The sequence below is a fragment of the Vanellus vanellus genome, assembly GCF_965231255.1.
Source record: "Vanellus vanellus genome assembly, chromosome: Z".
NCBI lineage: Eukaryota > Metazoa > Chordata > Aves > Charadriiformes > Charadriidae > Vanellus > Vanellus vanellus.
This window is the reverse complement of record NC_138908.1, coordinates 24,903,028-24,920,469: the sequence shown is the minus strand read 5'-3', so window position 1 is coordinate 24,920,469 and position 17,442 is coordinate 24,903,028. Positions and strand designations below refer to the sequence as shown.

The following is a 17,442-nucleotide window of genomic DNA, read 5'->3' as shown; positions in this document are numbered from 1 at the left end:
CCTGTGCAAGAGCACCGTCCCTGGCAAAGAGGTGCAGGGAGAGTGCCTGACCACCGCTCCTGCTGTGGACTGTAGCGTCTCCTTGTCTTTGTACCTACGCTGTGTGTCATTTTTCAGATTGAGAAATAAAACTCTCAAGTTCTGAGAGCTTTTTTCTCTGCCTGCATGACAAAGTCGTGTTTCAGCTTGAAACTCATCTGGTCTGTGTCTGCTCTGCCTGAAAAGACACCTGAAAGGAGTCTGCAGAGTTGGCGTGCCCATGGGGGAGATACCCAGCTGGCCCTTTGTGTGGGGTGGATGGTGGCGGATGCCCAGAGCAGTGGGCAGCAGCAATTCCTGCTGTTGGTACTTAACCGGGAACCGCTTTGGTAAAGGGGTGGAGATGGTGCTTTCTGTGGCATCTCTGGGGTCTCAGTCTTGCAGCGACACCTTTGACGTTGGAGGGGTGGACTGCTATAAGCTAAGTAAGCAACCTCTGACAAGACTGCAGGGGTAGTCCTTGTGTGGCAAAAAGCCTGGCAGTGTTTTCATGGAGCTCTGCCCACTTGCTTCTGTGGTCTACGTTATCAGTGCTACCCGCAGTGCTGTTTCCCTCCCCCATGAAAACGGGCGTTCTGCAGGACAGGATGTTTTACCTGCTGCGGTGTGTGATGCCTGGCCCTGGAAAGATGAGGCCAGATAGAATTTCCCCGGAACAAAACTGGACTGGGTCTGCAAAACTTGCTCTGTGTCAATAAAAACTGAGAGGACTAAATAGCTGGTAAGGTTTGATTATGAGCTGTAGCACAGAGTTGATACTGGAGGTATGATTCTCTATGGCTGTTGTGGTTTGGGCCGGATTGGCCACTGGGTGGCAGGACAGATGCTCTCGTCAACGTGTCTTCAAAGAGAGGCAGGAGAGAGAAAGAGAGACTCAGGATTTCAGAAGGAACTGAACTACTTGACTAAAACGTTAAGAATAAAATAAAAAGGAAATAATGAAATATATACAAAACTGTATTGAGCTCCCAGAATGGTTTTACGTGTAATAGTGGAAGTAGAGATGTGTGATTTTGTTGCTGTTGGTTTTTTTTATCCCTGAGGACAGGCATAACAGTGGGAAATACTCAAAGTAAGGTGAAGAAAACTGAGCAGTTTCCACTAAACTAAAAATTGCAAGATCAGCAGAAGAGAGAGGAAATATTTCTTCTATAGCATAATTGTTATGGGTCTTTCTTAGCAGCCCTAGATTACAGTCCTTTTATTCAGCAGCAGAACCTGCACCTGTGTCATACATCTGGTACGTGTCCTGAGGATGGCAACTAAGTATAAGCACAGCAGAATTGTACCCCATGTCGGGGTCATGCTGACTGAGCTGAGGCAGTCTTCCAGAACATATAAGTGAATTTGGGGACGTCCCTGCGTGTTGGAACTTCACAGTATTAATGATTCGATCAATAGAGTTTGAGGAACGTCAGCAAGTTTGTACTACTTTCTCTTCTTTATTGACTTTATAGAACAGCACTGAAGTTATTCATATAGATTCTTTAGGCAATTCAAATACTTTCACTGAATGACAGAAAGGCTGAGGTTGGAAGGGACCTCTGGATGTCATCTTGCGATAGCCGCCTGCTGCAGCAGAGACAGCCAGCGCCGCTCAGCCAGGGTCTGGCTCCATCTTCTCTGCAGCCTCCCATCAGGCTTTTTATGCATTGATCAATTCCCCTGCGAGCCTTCTCTTCACCAGGCTAAGCGGTGCCAGCTCGCTCAGCCTTTCCTCAGAGGAGAGATGCTGCAGTGCCTTTATCATCTTCACACTCCTTTGCCAGACTCTCTCTCCAGTCCAGCCCAGGACACCATCAGTGCTCCTGGTGGCAAGGGCACACTGTTGGCTCATGATCAGCTGGGTGGCCACCAGGACCTGCAGGGCTTTTTACGCCAAGCTGCTTTCCAGCCGAGCAGCGCGCCAAATGTGCTGGTTCCTGGGGTTGTCCCTCGCCAGGTTCTGGACTTCACTTCTTTCTCCTGTTGAACTTCTTGTGGCTCCTGCCTTGGCAGGGTGTGAGCATGGGGTGATGCAGAGGGCAGAGCCAAGTGGTGCAGACTCTGAGCAGGAGGAAAGATTTGGGTGCCAGTGTTGCAGGGCATGACGGGGCAGTAGAGGCTGGTAGGAGAGCAGATCCCCGGGAGGTGGGGGCAGATGATGTGGTGAGGAGGAGACCAGGCATGGGACGTTTGGCAGTGGGGCATGGTCCAGCCCTGGAGTCCCCCTTCTGACTGAACCGTTGGCCGGTATGTGTCCCAGCTGCTGGCCTGGCCCTGGTTTTGGCAGCTCCTGGGGCCTTGTTCTAGTTGTGCCGGCGGGGTGGCCTCTTGGGTGGCTGAGGTGAATGTTGGGAGCTGCTGGCCCTCCTCTTCGGGCCTCGCCGTGGCCCCCCACGGGAGAGGTCCCTGCTGCGGCTGGGAGTAGAGGGACCTGCAGCAACCTCCCCTGGATCGTCATGCAGCTCCTCCTGTTCCCCGTTGGTTGGAACAGGGGCATCGGGCAGCTGCCGGGAGCCCCATGAAGAGCAGCGGTGGAGGTGTTGGGTCGCTCCTCTTCATCGTCTGCGGCAGGGCTGCGGGAGGTGGCTTGGCCAGGGCCAGGAGACCCCCTTCTGGAGGCAGCAGGAGGAGGGACAGCCACGGGGCTGCCCTCCCGCTCCTCGGCAGCATGGCTGTCCTCGAGGCCCAGCAGACGGTGGGCCTCCGCGCTGCAGCGTTGCACGGCGACGTTGATAAGCTGCTGTACAAATGTCGCCGCGCGATCCTGGAGGCTGACCTGCAGCAGCCGGACCAGGACCTCTTCGTCCAGACCAAAGAAGCCCAGGACGGCCAGGATGAGGTCCTCCATCACAACGGCTGCTGAAGGCTCCTCGGCAAAGATCAGCCCCAGCTGCTGTTGGAGCCAGGGCAGAAAGCGTTGGAGGAGAGCCGGGTGGTCGTCAAAGAGGAACGCCCAGGTATGGGGCTGGAGGCCGCCCACCAGAGCCCTGGGCACTGACTCCACTGCCAGCAGCTGAGGTGTTACAGAGCGGCGAGGGGGGCTGTGGGTGTCTGGGTGCCTGGGCGCTCCTCCGGCCTGCCGGGTGCCAACTGGTGCGGGGGCTGAGGCAGATGACGCGATGGGAACCTCTTCGAAGTCATTGTCTGCCCTCACCGAGTGCACGATGGATCGCACTCTCCTCTTGCAGAGAGGGCACTCGGGCTTGCTGTTAGCCCAGCGCAGGATGCACTGGTAACAGAATTGGTGGAGGCATGGCATGGCATAGGCGGCATCGTCCCAGCTGTCCAGGCACACTGGGCAGCGGTTGTCCAGGTCCATTGCCATGCTCTCCACTCGCTGCATCGTGCTAGGGGCAGCTGGGGGTGACCAAGTGCTCCCTCCCTGTGGCGCTGCAGCAGCCGGTGTCAGGCTGGAAAAGGAAGAGAGGCCACGGTCACTGGCTGGCCTGAGGAGGGGTGGAAGAAATGCCCAGGTCCCTCAAGAAAGAAACCCTCCCAGCTCCCCAGGGTGCGATGTCCCCACACAGCTCACCTGGACTATTACCCATTATTGCTCTTCCGTGTGTGTGGTGGTGAAGCTGCAACATTTCCTCCTATGGCAATCAAAAGAGACTTCAGGGCCTTGGGACGGTTGGTAAGGGGATGTGGGGCACAGGTTATTTTTTCCTCTTTCCTTCCAGTTACAGGCAGCGACATTGGAAGAAACATACAGACAAGCCCAGTCTATTAATAGGTGGCTCCATGGCTGGTGTGACCAACAGAATTTTGTTTTTTTTGATAAGGGGATGGCCTACACAGCACCAGGCTTGCCGGCGTCAGATGGGATTCACTTGTCTCAAAGGGGGAAAAAGGTCTTTGCTCACCAGCTATCAGGGCTCCCTGACAGCGCTTAAAACGAGGCTTGAAGGGAGAGGGGGACAATATCAGGCTTACCTGTGACAAGCTGTGAGATGACACGCCAAGGTTAGAGGGACAGGGTGCTAGCGAGGGCCCACAGGCTGTTGCTCTGAGATGTGCTGGCTACGCTGCAGGACACCTGAAGTCTTCCAGCGATGAATCAAGAAGGAAACACCAAGGAATGAAAAGGTGTTCCTCTAAGAAGGTGATAAGAAGGTGCCTCAAAAGGAGGCAGACACGACAGTTCTTCTCCTAAAATCACCGACTGAGAGGGTAGGACTGAATCCCCGTGGGTGGATTTACTCTTAGTCGCTTACAAAGTATTTTCAGTGACTTTCTGGCACACCGTGAAAGTACAGTGGAAAGAGAAAAAACAAAGGCAAAAAAAATACCGGTAGACCGTATAACACACAAAAAGATCATTTAATTTCTACTCATGGCTTTCACCAGGAAGTGAAACTCTAATCAAGTATTTCCAAAGCATCTTAGCCAAACTGGGAATCCCTCCCACAACAGATTCAGTGAGTTCAGCTGAGCCTAAATGGAACCCAGCAGCCGCACCGTGCTGGGAAAGGTCTTGCGCATGCCCATGCACTTCTCCTCATCAATGAAGAGTGTGTTGGCTTTGACGGCCAGGTCATGCTGCAAGACCGACTTGGTATGAACCAGCATTTGCAGGGTGTCCTCGGTGTCTCTCAGGCGCTGCTGGAGGCTCTGGACCGTCTCGTTGATTTTGTGGACCTCGTTGACAAGGCTGGAAAACAGCAAGAAACCCTGGTTAACAGTGCCATCGTGGGGGTGGTTTCTAGCGTGGCATTGCTGAAGGGCCCCTTGGTCACAGGATTTCCCCCTTCAGTGTGCTCAGACTAACTCAGACCCCCCGTTTCTGGCAGACGCATGGGAAAGCTGAGGGCAGAGCTCCTCCAGACCTCAGCGGGGAGGCATGGTTAAGTCTGCTCAAAGGCTTTGGCAATGCGCAGCCGCCTCTCCCAGAGCAGCTCGGGCCAGCAAGAAGAGGGATGAGCAGGTGTGGTTTCCTGTTCCTGCTTGGTTTGGGGGGTTTGTTGGCTCCCCCTCCTGGATTTCCCTGTGCAGGCATCCTCCCCATGCCCACAGATGCACACAAAGAAAACAGGACATCTGGGAGAGGCTAAAAGTGAATGTGAAACAAGGGGAGGATGGAAAAAACCCTTGTTGTACGAGATGCTGCAAAGGCTGTGGGGCTGGGTTTCAATTGCTCTGAAAAGGCTTCAGCTGGAGTCTTGCCCAACGGGCTCCCAGGAGGGGTGAACTTTGGGGTGCCTCAGAGGGGGTGCTGCTGGGCGCTCAGGCCAGCCTACTCCTCCACAGCTCCTCGGCGTGCAATCCCAAACAGACCACTGTGTCCTTGAAAGGATTTCCAGTGTCCTCGGAGAAGGTGAGGACAGCCCTTTCTGCTTCTCCATAGGGGGCACCCTTCCTTGCAGTTCCCCAAAAGGAAGGGCCTAAGGGATCTCAGCAGGATCCTGTTGGAGAGTAAAGGGCTCGTCCTTCAAAACTGAGCACATCCAACTGCCGGGAAGCAGGCTGGAGAGAAGATGGGGCTTACCCAAGCGGGAAGAATCCATCCCCTCATGGGGTGCCATCAGGCTATACCCGGCCATGGTGTACAGCCTCCTTTGTGGGCGCAGAGCTCTCCCAGCACCCAAAGGCTGCAATACCTGCTCATTGCTTTTGATTATAGCAGTGCGCTTATGGAAGGACTGTTGAAAGAAAAGCCCATGCTTAATTTTTCATGCAGTGCTACCCCCGGGTGCTACCAGCCGTAACTCCTCAAGGAGCCCACCAGACCCACGCTCCTGCCTTACCGGAGCTGGGCAGTGTCCCGGCACAGCTCCACGTTTGGTCTGCGTGTGCGCTCGTCCAGCCGGCTCTGAGCCACTTTTAAGGGAGGTCCTTGGTCTTTAATGGCCTTTTGGATGGCTTCGATGGTCTTCTCCACCTGGAAGATTTCCTGCAGCGTCTGGCGTAAAAAAGAAACCCATGCACAAATTAAAAAGTATCTTCTCAAGTGACAACATAATTACCCTTTCCTCCTGTCCATCTGCAGAACAATACAAGTTCAATAAGCAGACCCTGGGCTCAGACCCCTGTCATTCTGCTACACATCAAGGCGCAGAGCCAAGAGTAATTTTTCTTCAGGGAAAAACCTCTCTTGGCTCTTGCTGTCACATCAGAGGAGGTTTTGGAGCACTGATGGACCTATTGAATTCCCAGCTTCCCAAAATTACCGCTTGCTGGAACTAATCATCCATCAACAGTAACTCAGAGAGGGAAGGTTCTTCATGGATCCTCACTGAAAGACGTGGCATCAGCTCGCAGTGCTGCAAGCCCCGTCTTCCCTCAGTTACTCAATACAGTGTCGGGCACGTTTCAGGAAGCTTTCTATGAGACCCACAGCTCTGAGGCAGGTGTCCATCACTGATTTCCACTGACTCTGCTTGGCAAAGCAAACACGCGCATGCCCGTGCAGCAGCCCCAGAGCACGGAGAGTGAAAGCACGTCCTTGGAGGAGAAGCAAGCCTGCAACCCCCCCAGCAGGCAGCCCAGCAGAGGCCCAGCAAGGCCGTTCTGGAGGGCAGCCAGCGCTTCTGAAGGAACTACCAGGAGATGCAACCAGCATTGGCATTTTCTGCTGGCAATCCCTGTGCTCCCAGGCTGCCAGTGAGGATGCCCTAGCAAAAACAGATCCCTTGAGATGAAATTACGGTGCCAACTCCTAAGGGTCCCACCTCAGGGGTGTCACTAGGAAGTGACAGTGACACACCGAAAGGGAGGGGTTCCGACTACCTTGGCCAGGTGGGTCCGGATCTTGCTCTTGGCATCGGCTGTCTCGCTGATGCGTTTGGTGAAGGCGATGTTCACCCTGTTGAACTGGCTCCGCATCTCGTTTGCCGCCACCACCAGCAGGTTCTCGATGTTGTCCCGCAGCTTGGAGGAGGCCGCCCGTTGGCTCTGTGAGCGGAGGATGTTGTCGTCTGTGATCTTGGCCCAAGAGTCCGGCACCGAGATCCTTCAGGAGGTGAGGGGGAAGAAGAGGCCCCGGTAAGCCCGTAGTGCTGAAGCTGGACGTGGGCAGGCATGAAGCCTGCCTGGGAGCAGCACTGATTAAATGTATCTGAAATCTCTGTCTTTAATTTGAGCATAGGTTGTGTTTAACTCTGGCCAGCAGCTAGGACCACACAGCCACTCTCAATGGAGGGGAAAGAGAAAGAACAGGACTCACGGGTGGAGATAGAGACAGTTTAATAGAACAACAACAGAAAATAAGAATGAGAAGAAGAGTACGAGTAAGGGTAAGAATAAAGGTAAGGTTAACAATAACAATAACAGTAAGAATAACAATAAGCAGAGAGAAACGGTCCCACTCAGGCAGCTGTCTCCAGGCGGGATGGACGTGCCTTGACAGTGGGCTGGGGACAAGCAGCTCCCTGCCAGGGAGAGGCACCGTGCATCCCGGGCACAGCTTGCTGCTGGCGTGCCGCCCAGCGTGCACTCACGTGGCATCAACCCGCTCCACCGCTGGGTAGTAGCTGATGCCGTGGGAGGTGCTCCTCAGGTGGTGACACTTGTCATCGATGCGGTGGGCCGCCTGCTTGTGGGCCAGGTCCCTCTCCAGCTCGTGCTGGGCCACCCTGTTGGACCTTCAACATGCAAACAACAGCCATCGCTGGGGATGTTCAGGTGGAAGGGCTTCCTCCCCGCTCCAGTTCCCCGCAGCTCCCTCCCACGCAGCTCTGTCCTCCCATGAGCATCACTGCCCACTTCCCGGGGAGCCCGCCTGGCTTTTCCATCTGCACGGTGTGGGGAGAGGTCGGGGTCCGCTGGGGGTCCACATCACAACTGCAAATGCACATCAGCCCTACGGCATGACATAAGGAGCTCCTCCTTACGTGAGCTGGGCTTTGGCTTCATCCAGGTACCGCTGCATCTTCTCCTGGCACGACCTGATGACATTGACTTCCTGGGTAAAGGACACATGGCCCCATCATCAGTGTCTGTACTCAGTTGTCCTGATGCCACTCGTCCCCTCAGACCTCCCCAACCCTGCACACAGCAAGAACTTGCCTGCTTGTCTTTCTGCCCAGAGTAAACAGGCAGGGAGTGGAGAAAGTGCCCCCAAACTGCGTGCATGTCTTTAGTGCACTACTCCCTGAAGATGGTCACAGAACCCCCACACGCTACCCAAACACGCAGCTGCTCTTCAGCTATTCCTTCCTCTGTACGGCCAAGTCATACCCACATGGCGTGGGCATGCTGCTGCCTGGGGGAACACCATCCCCTGGCCCAGCAGGTTTTGGGGGGGTTGAAGAGCTGAGCACCTCCCCAGCGGTAAGGAGCCAGGTAGGGAAGAAGGCTGCAAAGCCTCAGTAGGGCAGTTTAGGTAAAACTGGCTTTAACACATGATCTGGGTGGCCCAACTTACCGTGAAGAGCTCTTTCTCCACATCATCATGGACGAGGTCAATGCCCATCCTCTTCTCCCGCTGAAGCAAGCACTGCTGAGCGACCTGTTGGGGACATGCCATCACTGTTGGGTGCAGGGGCAGGACTCTCTATAGAGAGAGTCCCCATCTCAAGAAATGCAAGAAAAGAAATTCTAGGCGGGCACAGAGGGGACACCAGGGGAACAAAGTGCCCAGGGCGGCTGCTTCAGCTGACAACAAGAAACCGAACTGCACCGTATGCATCAAATCAACATGAGGAAGCACGCGTGTCCCAGCTGCAACCAGAGCTGTGGCACAGGCACCTGTGTCAGCCTTGATGCTGACCTCCCCAGGGTGTTGTAGGAAGACATGGGCTTCTGTCTCCCAGTCCAGGAATTTGGATGTTCCGCCTACACAAATATTTGGTTAAGCAAATAGAATTGTGATGAGCTCATAACGGGCTGATAGGGGATGCAGCAGATGGGAAGACATTGCAAACTTAACTTATGGTCTCTTCATAAAAACTCTCTAGGTCTTGCGGAGCTGCAGTGGAACTTAGACATTTGAATGGCTGCAGTTGTTCCAGCAGTAGGCTACAGCTTGCAGCCCACTGGACAGAGTGCTTACCTGGAGAGGGGCCTCCGTCTCAGCCAAGGCCCTTTCTAGTCTCTTCTTCATGTCTGTGAGCGTGTTGGTCTCCCCGATCATCTCATCCAGCTCACGGCAGAGCTCCCCTTTCCAAAACTCAATAGCATTCACACGTCCTCCCAGGCTTTTGGTGCTTTCTTCTTGTGTTTTCTTTGTCTGCTGGTATTTATCCCCAATCATGCGGGTGGTATCAACTCTCAGAGCCTCCGCATTGTGCCGGGAAGTCTCTGACTCTTTGTACTTGGTCAGGTTGGACCTGTACCAGTCGTCAGGGGTGTAGCGGGTGAAGAGGGTTGTTCTGTTGGAAATGTAAGGGAGTTTCTCGCTGGTGGTCATCCCCTGGGAAGTTTTGGAAAAGGGAGCCAAAGCTGGTTTGATGGCATCTCTTTTAGAGTAGGTGCTGGGCATCCAGGGGAGGCTGGAGCTCTGAGGCAACGGGTAGTACGGGAAACGGTCCTTATAGCTGGAAGCCATGGTGTTGATGGCAGGCAGAACCTTGGCACGTCTTGCCGTTAAGCGAGAGCCGACAGCCTCCATTCCTGACCACTGCTCTTCAAGTACTTGTCCTGCACAGAGGAGGAGATAGAAGACAACTTCCCTCAGTCAGCACCTGCACTTGCCTTCCTTCTTACAGCAACACATGCAGCTTCTAACACAAACAGCAACGCACACAGCACCCACAGGTCACCTGTACAGGCCTAAAACTCTTGAAAGCAAATGCCTTCTCACAGCACCCCAAGCATTTGTATCTGGAAAGGGATTTGAATTTGTTTAGTATCTAGCCTCAAGTATTGAAATGCGGAGAAAAGCAAAGCATGGCTGCTCAGGAGAATGACAGATATTAGCCTTCATTCTCCTCAAATCTGTCAATCCCGTGAAAGTGTAGCTGGTGATTGTCTTGTGTTCATTGGCTTCTTTTGGTTGGCGTATGTGCTGATCTTCTAGTACTCCAGATGTCCTTTTCTCTTTCAAAGTGCCCTTTCCAGCCCCGATAGCTGCGCCCCTTTGGACCAACCCAGTGTGATTGGTGGGTCAGGGACTCAATCCTCACCCCCCACCTTCACTTGCATTGATGCTTTGCAGATCTATATCCAAATTTGACCCCCCTCCAGCTATTTCAGTCTCAAGAGAACAGCCCTCTCTTGACTTGCAAAGGAAGAAAAATGCCTACGCCTCACCTGACGTAAAATCGATGCACTTGGAAAGGAGAAATCCCAGACAGTCTTTTCAGAGGGGTGTGTAAACAGCAGCCTTGCAGGAGCCCTAGGAGGAATGGCCACACGTGAAGATTTTGCTACCGAGAACTGCATACGGCATTGTGGGTGCTACTGCTCTTTTCAGATTCAGGGTATCAGTCAGTTGTTGTCAGAAACATCATGCAGAGGGCCAGCAAATGTCCCTAACACACCGCATCTGAGGCCAAACCCTCAGGAGGGGACTCAGGAGGTACCCCATCCCCTCCCCACAGCTCCCAGCCTGGCTCAGAGCCCAGTGAAAGGTGAGGACACTGGTGTGCTGCAACAAGATGCCTGGGTGGGAGTGGGGTTTGACACAAAGCATGTGCTCAATCCCATCTGTTACAGCATGAAAGCCACTTGAGTCCTTCAAAAATGGGAAGTTTGCATAAAAAATACTTTCCCATAATGGTACATACTGACCCGAAACCTCCAGAGGCTTGGGAGTGCCCGGGAGGGCGGCTACTCCCTGCTGTGCTGTGGGGTTCGGTGGCAGCACTGCCAGACACTGCAGCGTCCCCAGTGCCCTGTGTGACACAGAACCAGGGCAGCGTTGCCAGGGGCGCAGGGCGCTCAGGGACCGGGTTCTGCCTGGGCAGCTCCCTGCAGCCGCTATGGCAACCTGATGCAGCCCTTTGGTGCCCGGTGCTCTTGATGGGCAACCCGGGGCCACCCGTGGGCAGCTCAGTGCAGACTCCGGGCAACCAGACTGCCTTTGCTGTGACAATTGATCCCGTCCCTGGACAACTCCTGCTGCCATCCATGGGCAACCCAGTACAGCCTTTGGGCGTCTGCTCCGGCCAATCAAGGGGACTTGTCTCCAACTTTTGATAACACCCATCAGGCCAACTGTCAGCACCCCTGTGCCCCATAGTCCCCAGAAGAAACATTTTCATTTCCTTCATGTTACCACTTGAGGTTAACTGTGAGCTATGTATATGGCTCATCAAATACTCAGGCTGATACAGCTGTCTTCTCATTGCCGCCTTTGGTTTCCTCCTGTTTTCCCACCTATTGCAGCTGCACACTGAGACCGGACCAAATGTTTTACAGCTTCTCAGGGGTGCACTGACACCCTGCCCCACCGCTCCTGCTTTCTGTGCACACGTACACACGGAGCCGGCCTCCATGAGAAAGCAATGCCTCTGCTGCCAAAGATCTGAGATAGAGAAGAACTCCAACTGTTTTCTGTATACAAAGGTTAGCACACTTTGATTTCACTTTAAATACATGTCTTGCTTTAGTCGGGTTAAAATTGACTTCATGGCACAGGGAAACCAGTCAAATTCACAAGCTACGGGACTGTCGTGGTTTAGGCCAAAATCCACTACTGGGGACCTGTGGCACCCCAGATGGCACCGACAGATGCTCCCCTCTACCCCTCTTCAAAGAGAGAGGCAGAGGAGGAAAAAGAGACTTATGAGTTTAGAAGGAACTAAAGTACTTTAATGAAGTATTAATAATAAAAGAAAAGAAAAAATGAAAAATAGACACAAAACCCTATCAAGCTCCCGAGATGACAATGACGTCACCGGCTGGCACTGGGGCAGTCCCAGGCTGGACGCAGTGACGGACGGGAACTGGATTCCGGATCTGGATTCAGAATCGGGATCACAGGCAGATGAACAGAGTCCTCCTCAGACGTCGGCCGTTGAAGGAAGAGCTGCCCCTTTGATCCCTCAGCTTTTATACTGAGCATGAGGCAGATGGGATGGAATACCCTGTTGGTGAGTTTTGGGTCACCTGTCCTGTCCGCTTCTCCCTGCAGGTGGGACTCCACTATGCTTTTCCGCTTCCGACCCTCCAACGGGGCAAATAACAAAGTTGGTTGGCCTTGGGGGTTATAGCAATAAGTATAAGCAGGAGCCTCTCTGCATACCATGTCTGGGCATCAGCTACAAACAAGTGGTCTTATCACTCTGAGAGAGTGAACGCTGTCTGCACAATATGCAGTTAATTTCAGTAGTTAGAAGAGGCCCAGCTAACAAGCGAAGTTACTGAACAAAATTGGTTCTGTTTTACCTCAAACCAGGACATTCCACCCCTTATTCCATACCATTTGCATCTTGCTCAGATTACTATTACTTTTATCTATCAAATTTACACACACACAGATTATATATATGAGATGGATACATGCAGGTCACTCATCTATGGTTTACATTTACCTACAAAAGTTATATGCAAAAGTCCATTTAGTTCATGATTGCAGGATCTCATCTCAGGGCAGGAAAGATGGTACGAAATTCACTCTGGTTTGTGCCCACGGATAGCATGTTCATCTTGAAGAGCTTGCTGGATGCCACTTGATGAAGCTATCTCAGGTTTCATCACCTCTCTATTATCCTGAAAAGCACGTGTGGAACACTGTTAGTATTATGTAGTGATCAGCATCATACTGCTCAGGATTGAGTATTCTCACCAAGGGTTAAATTCCCTTGAGGTACACATTGACCTTCTCCATCCTTCAGCATCACCCACCAAGTACATCCAGGTCCTTGAGCAAAAACAGTCCCACGAATGGGTTTGCTTTTGCCTGAAGCAGGAAAAACCCAAACAGTTTTCCCTAACAAATTCCTTCCATGCACCACAGGGACTTTATCCCCTTCTACAGTATGTAAAAGGTCTGATTGAGCAGGACCAGCTCGATTGATAGATCCCCTGGTGTTAACTAGCCGGGTAGCTTGCTCTAAATGCTTGTCCCAATTTTTAAAGGTTCCACCCCTCCTATTGCTTTTAGGGTGGTTTTTAACAGTCCATTGTATCGCTCAATCTTCCCAGAAGCTGGTGCATGATAGGGGATAGGATATATCCACTCTACGCCATCTTCTTTTGCCCAATTACTTATAAGATTGTTTTCAAAATGAGTCCCGTTGTCTGACTCAATTCTTTCTGGGCCGCCATGTCGCCACACGACTTGCTTTTCAAGGCCCAGGATAGTATTCCGGGCAGTGGCATGGGGTACGGCAGAGCTTTCCAACCATCCGGTGCTTGCTTCCACCATTGTAAGCACATAGCGCTTACCCTGGCGAGTTTGAGGGAGCGTGATGTAATCAGTTTGCCAAGCCTCCCCATACTTATATTTCATCCACTGTCCCCCATACCACAAAGGTTTTAACCATTTAGCTTGCTTGATTTCGGCGCATGTTTCACAGTCGCGGATAACCTGCGCAATAGTGTCCATGGTTAAATCCACCCCTCGGTCATGGGCCCATTTATATGTTGCATCCCTTCCTTGATGACCGGAAGTGTCACGGGCCCACTGAGCTAAGAATAGTTCACCTTTATGTTCCCAGTCCAAGTCTGTCTGGAAAATTTGAGCAGCCTGATCCGCTTGCTGATTGTTTTGATGTTCCTCGGTGGCCCGACTCATGGGTACGTGGGCATCTACGTGATGTACCTTTACGACTAGGTTCGCTAGCCGCTCAGCAATGTCTTGCCACAGCTCAGCAGCCCAGACGGGTTTATCTCTGCGCTGCCAGTTGCTCTGCTTCCACTGCTTTACCCACCCCCACAGAGCATTTGCCACCATCCATGAGTCAGTATAGAGATAGAGTATTGGACACTTTTCTCGTTCAGCAACATCTAACGCCAGCTGGATGGCTTTTACCTCTGCAAATTGACTCGATTCACCTTGTCCTTCAGCAGCTTCCGTGACTTGTCGTGTAGGACTCCACACAGCAGCTTTCCACCTTCCATGTTTTCCTAGAATACGACAAGACCCATCAGTAAACAAGGCATACTGTTTCTCATTATCTGAGAGTTCATTATATGGTGCAGCTTCCTCAGCACGTGTCACCACCTCCTCTAGTGCCTTCCCCAAGTCTTTGCCTTCGGGCTAATTTGTGATGACTTCTACGATTCCTGGGCCATATGGCTTTCCTATTCGAGCTCACTGCGTGATTAAGGCAACCCACTTACTCCAGGTAGCATCGGCGGCATGATGAGTAGAAGGAACTTTACCCTTGAACATCCAGCCCAGTACTGTAATCGGGGCGCCAGGAGGAGCTGTGCCTCAGTACCAATTACTTCTGAAGCAGCTCTAACTCCTTCATATGCTGCCAAGATTTCTTTCTCAGTTGGAGCATAGTTGGCCTCGGAGCCTTTATATCCTCCACTCCAGAATCCTAGGGGTCGACCTCGAGTCTCCCCTGGTGCTTTCTGCCAGAGGCTCCAGGTAGGGCCATTGTCCCCGGCTGCAGTGTAGAGCGCATTTCTAATGTCCCGTCCAGTTTGGACTGCTCCAAGGGCTACTGCATGCACAATCTCTTGTTTAATTTGCTCAAAGGCTTGTCATTGCTCAGGGCCCCACAGAAACTCATTTTTCTTTCGAGCTACTTCATAGAGAGGTTTCACAATCTGGCTATAACCTGGAATATGCATTCTCCAGAAACCCACAACACCTAAAAAGGCTTGTCTTTCCTTTTTGTTAGTAGGTGGGGACATAGATGTTATTCCGTTAATCATATCCGTTGGGATCTGGTGACGGCCATCTTGCCACCTAATGCCCAAGAACTGGAGTTCTCGTGCAGGTCCCTTAACCTTACCTCCTTTAATGGCAAAACCTGCTTTCAGAAGAATCTTAATTATTTTCCTACCTTTGTGGAAAACTTCTTCCACCGAATTACCCCACACAATGATGTCATCGATGTATTGTAGGTGTTCTGGAGCTCCACCCTTCTCCAGTGCGGTCTGGATCAGTCCATGGCAAACAGTAGGGCTGTGTTTCCACCCCTGGGGCAGTCGATTCCAGGTGTACTGGACACCCCTCCAGGTGAAAGCAAACTGTGGCCTGCACTCTGCTGCTAAAGGAATAGAGAAAAAGGCATTAGCAATGACAATTGTAGCATACCATTGGGCTGCTTTTGACTCCAGTTCATACTGAAGTTGTAGCATGTCTGGCACAGCAGCACTCAGTGGTGGTGTGACTTCATTCAGGCCACAACAGTCTACTGTTAATCTCCAGTCCCCCGTCAGACTTTCGCACTGGCCATAGAGGGCTGTTAAAGGGTGAGCGAGTTTTGCTGATCACTCCTTGGCTCTCTAGCCGGCGAATCAGGGGATGGATGGGAATCAGGGAGTCTCGGTTGGTGCGATACTGTCGTCGATGCACCGTGGCAGTAGCAATTGGCACCTGCTGATCTTCAACCCTCAGCAGTCCCACAACAGAAGGGTCATCTGAAAGACCGGGTAAGGTAGACAGCTGTGTAACATCCTCAGTGTCTACAGCTGCTATACCAAAAGCCCACCGATACCCTTTTTGGTCTTTAAAACACCCTCTCTTGAGGTAGTCTATGCCAAGGATGCACGGAGCATCTGGACCAGTAACAATGGGGTGTTTCTCCCATTTATTCCCAGGTAGGCTCACTTCAGCCTCTAATACAGTCAGTTCTTGAGATCCGCCTGTCACTCCAGACATGGTGACTGTTTCTGCCCCTTTATGATTCAAGGGCAATAGGGTACACTGTGCACCAGTGTCCACCAGGGCTTTATACTTTTGTGGCTCTAATGTGCCAGGCCATCGAATCCACACAGTCCAATAAATTCGGTTGTCCCTCTCCTCCTCCTGGCCGGAGGCAGGGCACCTCTAACGTTGACCGTAGTACCTACGATTATCAGATCGGTTCCTACCTGGTCCGTAGGATCGCCTACCGTAGGTCAGAGCAGCCTTCCTCCTGTAAGAATCCTTTCTTCTATCTGCTTCATTTTGCAACTCAAGCACCCGTGCCTGTAGGGCTGACGTAGGTTCTTCATCCCGTTTCTTCATGTCTTCTCCATATTCACAGAGGCAAAACCACAGGATATCTTGTATCGGGTTTGATTTCTCTTGAGTCAGAGGGTGTTTTTTCTCTTGAGTAGGAGGGCGTTTCTTCTTAGCAGCTGCAACATGGGTCTGTGCAGGGAAAGAAGGAGTTTTTCCTCCACCTTGGTTAGTTTATCAAACAGTTTATCAGTTTGCTCAACTCATCGGTTTGCTCATCAGTTTGCAGAAGGAGAGAACTCAAGGGATAAGGGGGAGTGGAGTCAGATCCCTCCTCGGAGAGGCAAGCGAAACCCCTCACAGCCCCCCTCACCATCCCAATTGCCCTTGCATAATAGGTATGGGGCTTTGGAAATCGAGGACCAGGCGATTGAGGATGGAAAGGATGATCCCTCCAGTGAGATGCCCAGTGCTGGGCACCCACCCCCACGCCTCAGGACTTCCTCAACCAAGAAAGAAAGCAAGGTAATTGTAGTAGGTGACTCCCTTCTGAGGGGAACAGAGGGCCCTATCTGTAGACCGGAGACATCCCACAGGGAAGTCAGCTGCCTGCCTGGCGCCAGAATTAAGGACATACAGAGAAAACTCCCTTCCCTGGTTAAGACATCAGCTTACTACCCACTACTGATATTTCAGGTAGGTGGTGATGAGGAAGGTACCAGAAGGAGGCAGTTGGCTTTCTGGGCTGTGAGCGCACATTGCCGCCTCATGCTAAGCAGGTTCCCACCAGCCAGCACCCCCAAGTCCTTCTCGGCGGGGCTGCTCTGAATCCATTCTCCACCCAGCCTGTATTTGTGCATGGGATTGCCCTGATCCACGTGCAGGACCTTGCACTTGGCCTTGTTGTACATCACGAGCTCGGCACGGGCCCGCCTCTCCAGCCTGTCCAGGTCCCTCTGGATGGCATCCCTTCCCTCCAGCGTGTCGACTGCAACACGCAGCTGGGTGCCCTTGGCAAACTTGCCGAGGGTGCGCTCCATCCCAACACCCATGTCACCGGCAAAGACGCTAAACAGCGCCAGTCCCAATAGCGACGCCTGAAGAATGCCGCTCCTCACTGGTCTCTACTTGGACATTGATCAGTTGACCGCAACTCTTTGAGTGCAGCCACCCAGCCAATTCCTTCTTCACCGAGTAGTCCATCCGTGGAACCCATGTCTCTCCAACTGGGAGACGTGAACGTTGTGTGTGACAGCGTCAAATCCTTTCCGGGTAGGTGATAGTTGCTCTTCCCTTATCCACCAACGCTGTAATGCTACATTCACCGGTCTGTTCTCTCAAGCACTAGAGAAAACGTGGGCCCATTGCTGAACCCCAAACAAGACGCAGTGCCCAGATGAGGCCTGATGGGTGCTGAGCAGAGGTGATCAGCCTTGCGCCCTCTGGCTAGGGGAGAAAAATTGGAAAAACTC

The 17,442-nt window shown here is 52.4% G+C and overlaps 1 protein-coding gene across 1 annotated transcript; it reads right to left on the bottom strand.

Moving 5' to 3' along the window:
- Positions 1-4,458: 4,458 nt before the first annotated feature.
- LOC309683170 (tektin-3-like) lies at positions 4,459-9,571 on the bottom strand (the record flags this gene model as incomplete). The annotated part of the gene is made up of 7 exons (XM_082497371.1): positions 4,459-4,675; positions 5,769-5,923; positions 6,751-6,973; positions 7,461-7,604; positions 7,854-7,924; positions 8,387-8,470; positions 9,014-9,571. 7 exons carry the CDS (start codon positions 9,569-9,571, stop codon positions 4,459-4,461), a joined length of 1,452 nt encoding a protein of 483 aa, XP_082353497.1.
- Positions 9,572-17,442: the final 7,871 nt, after the last annotated feature.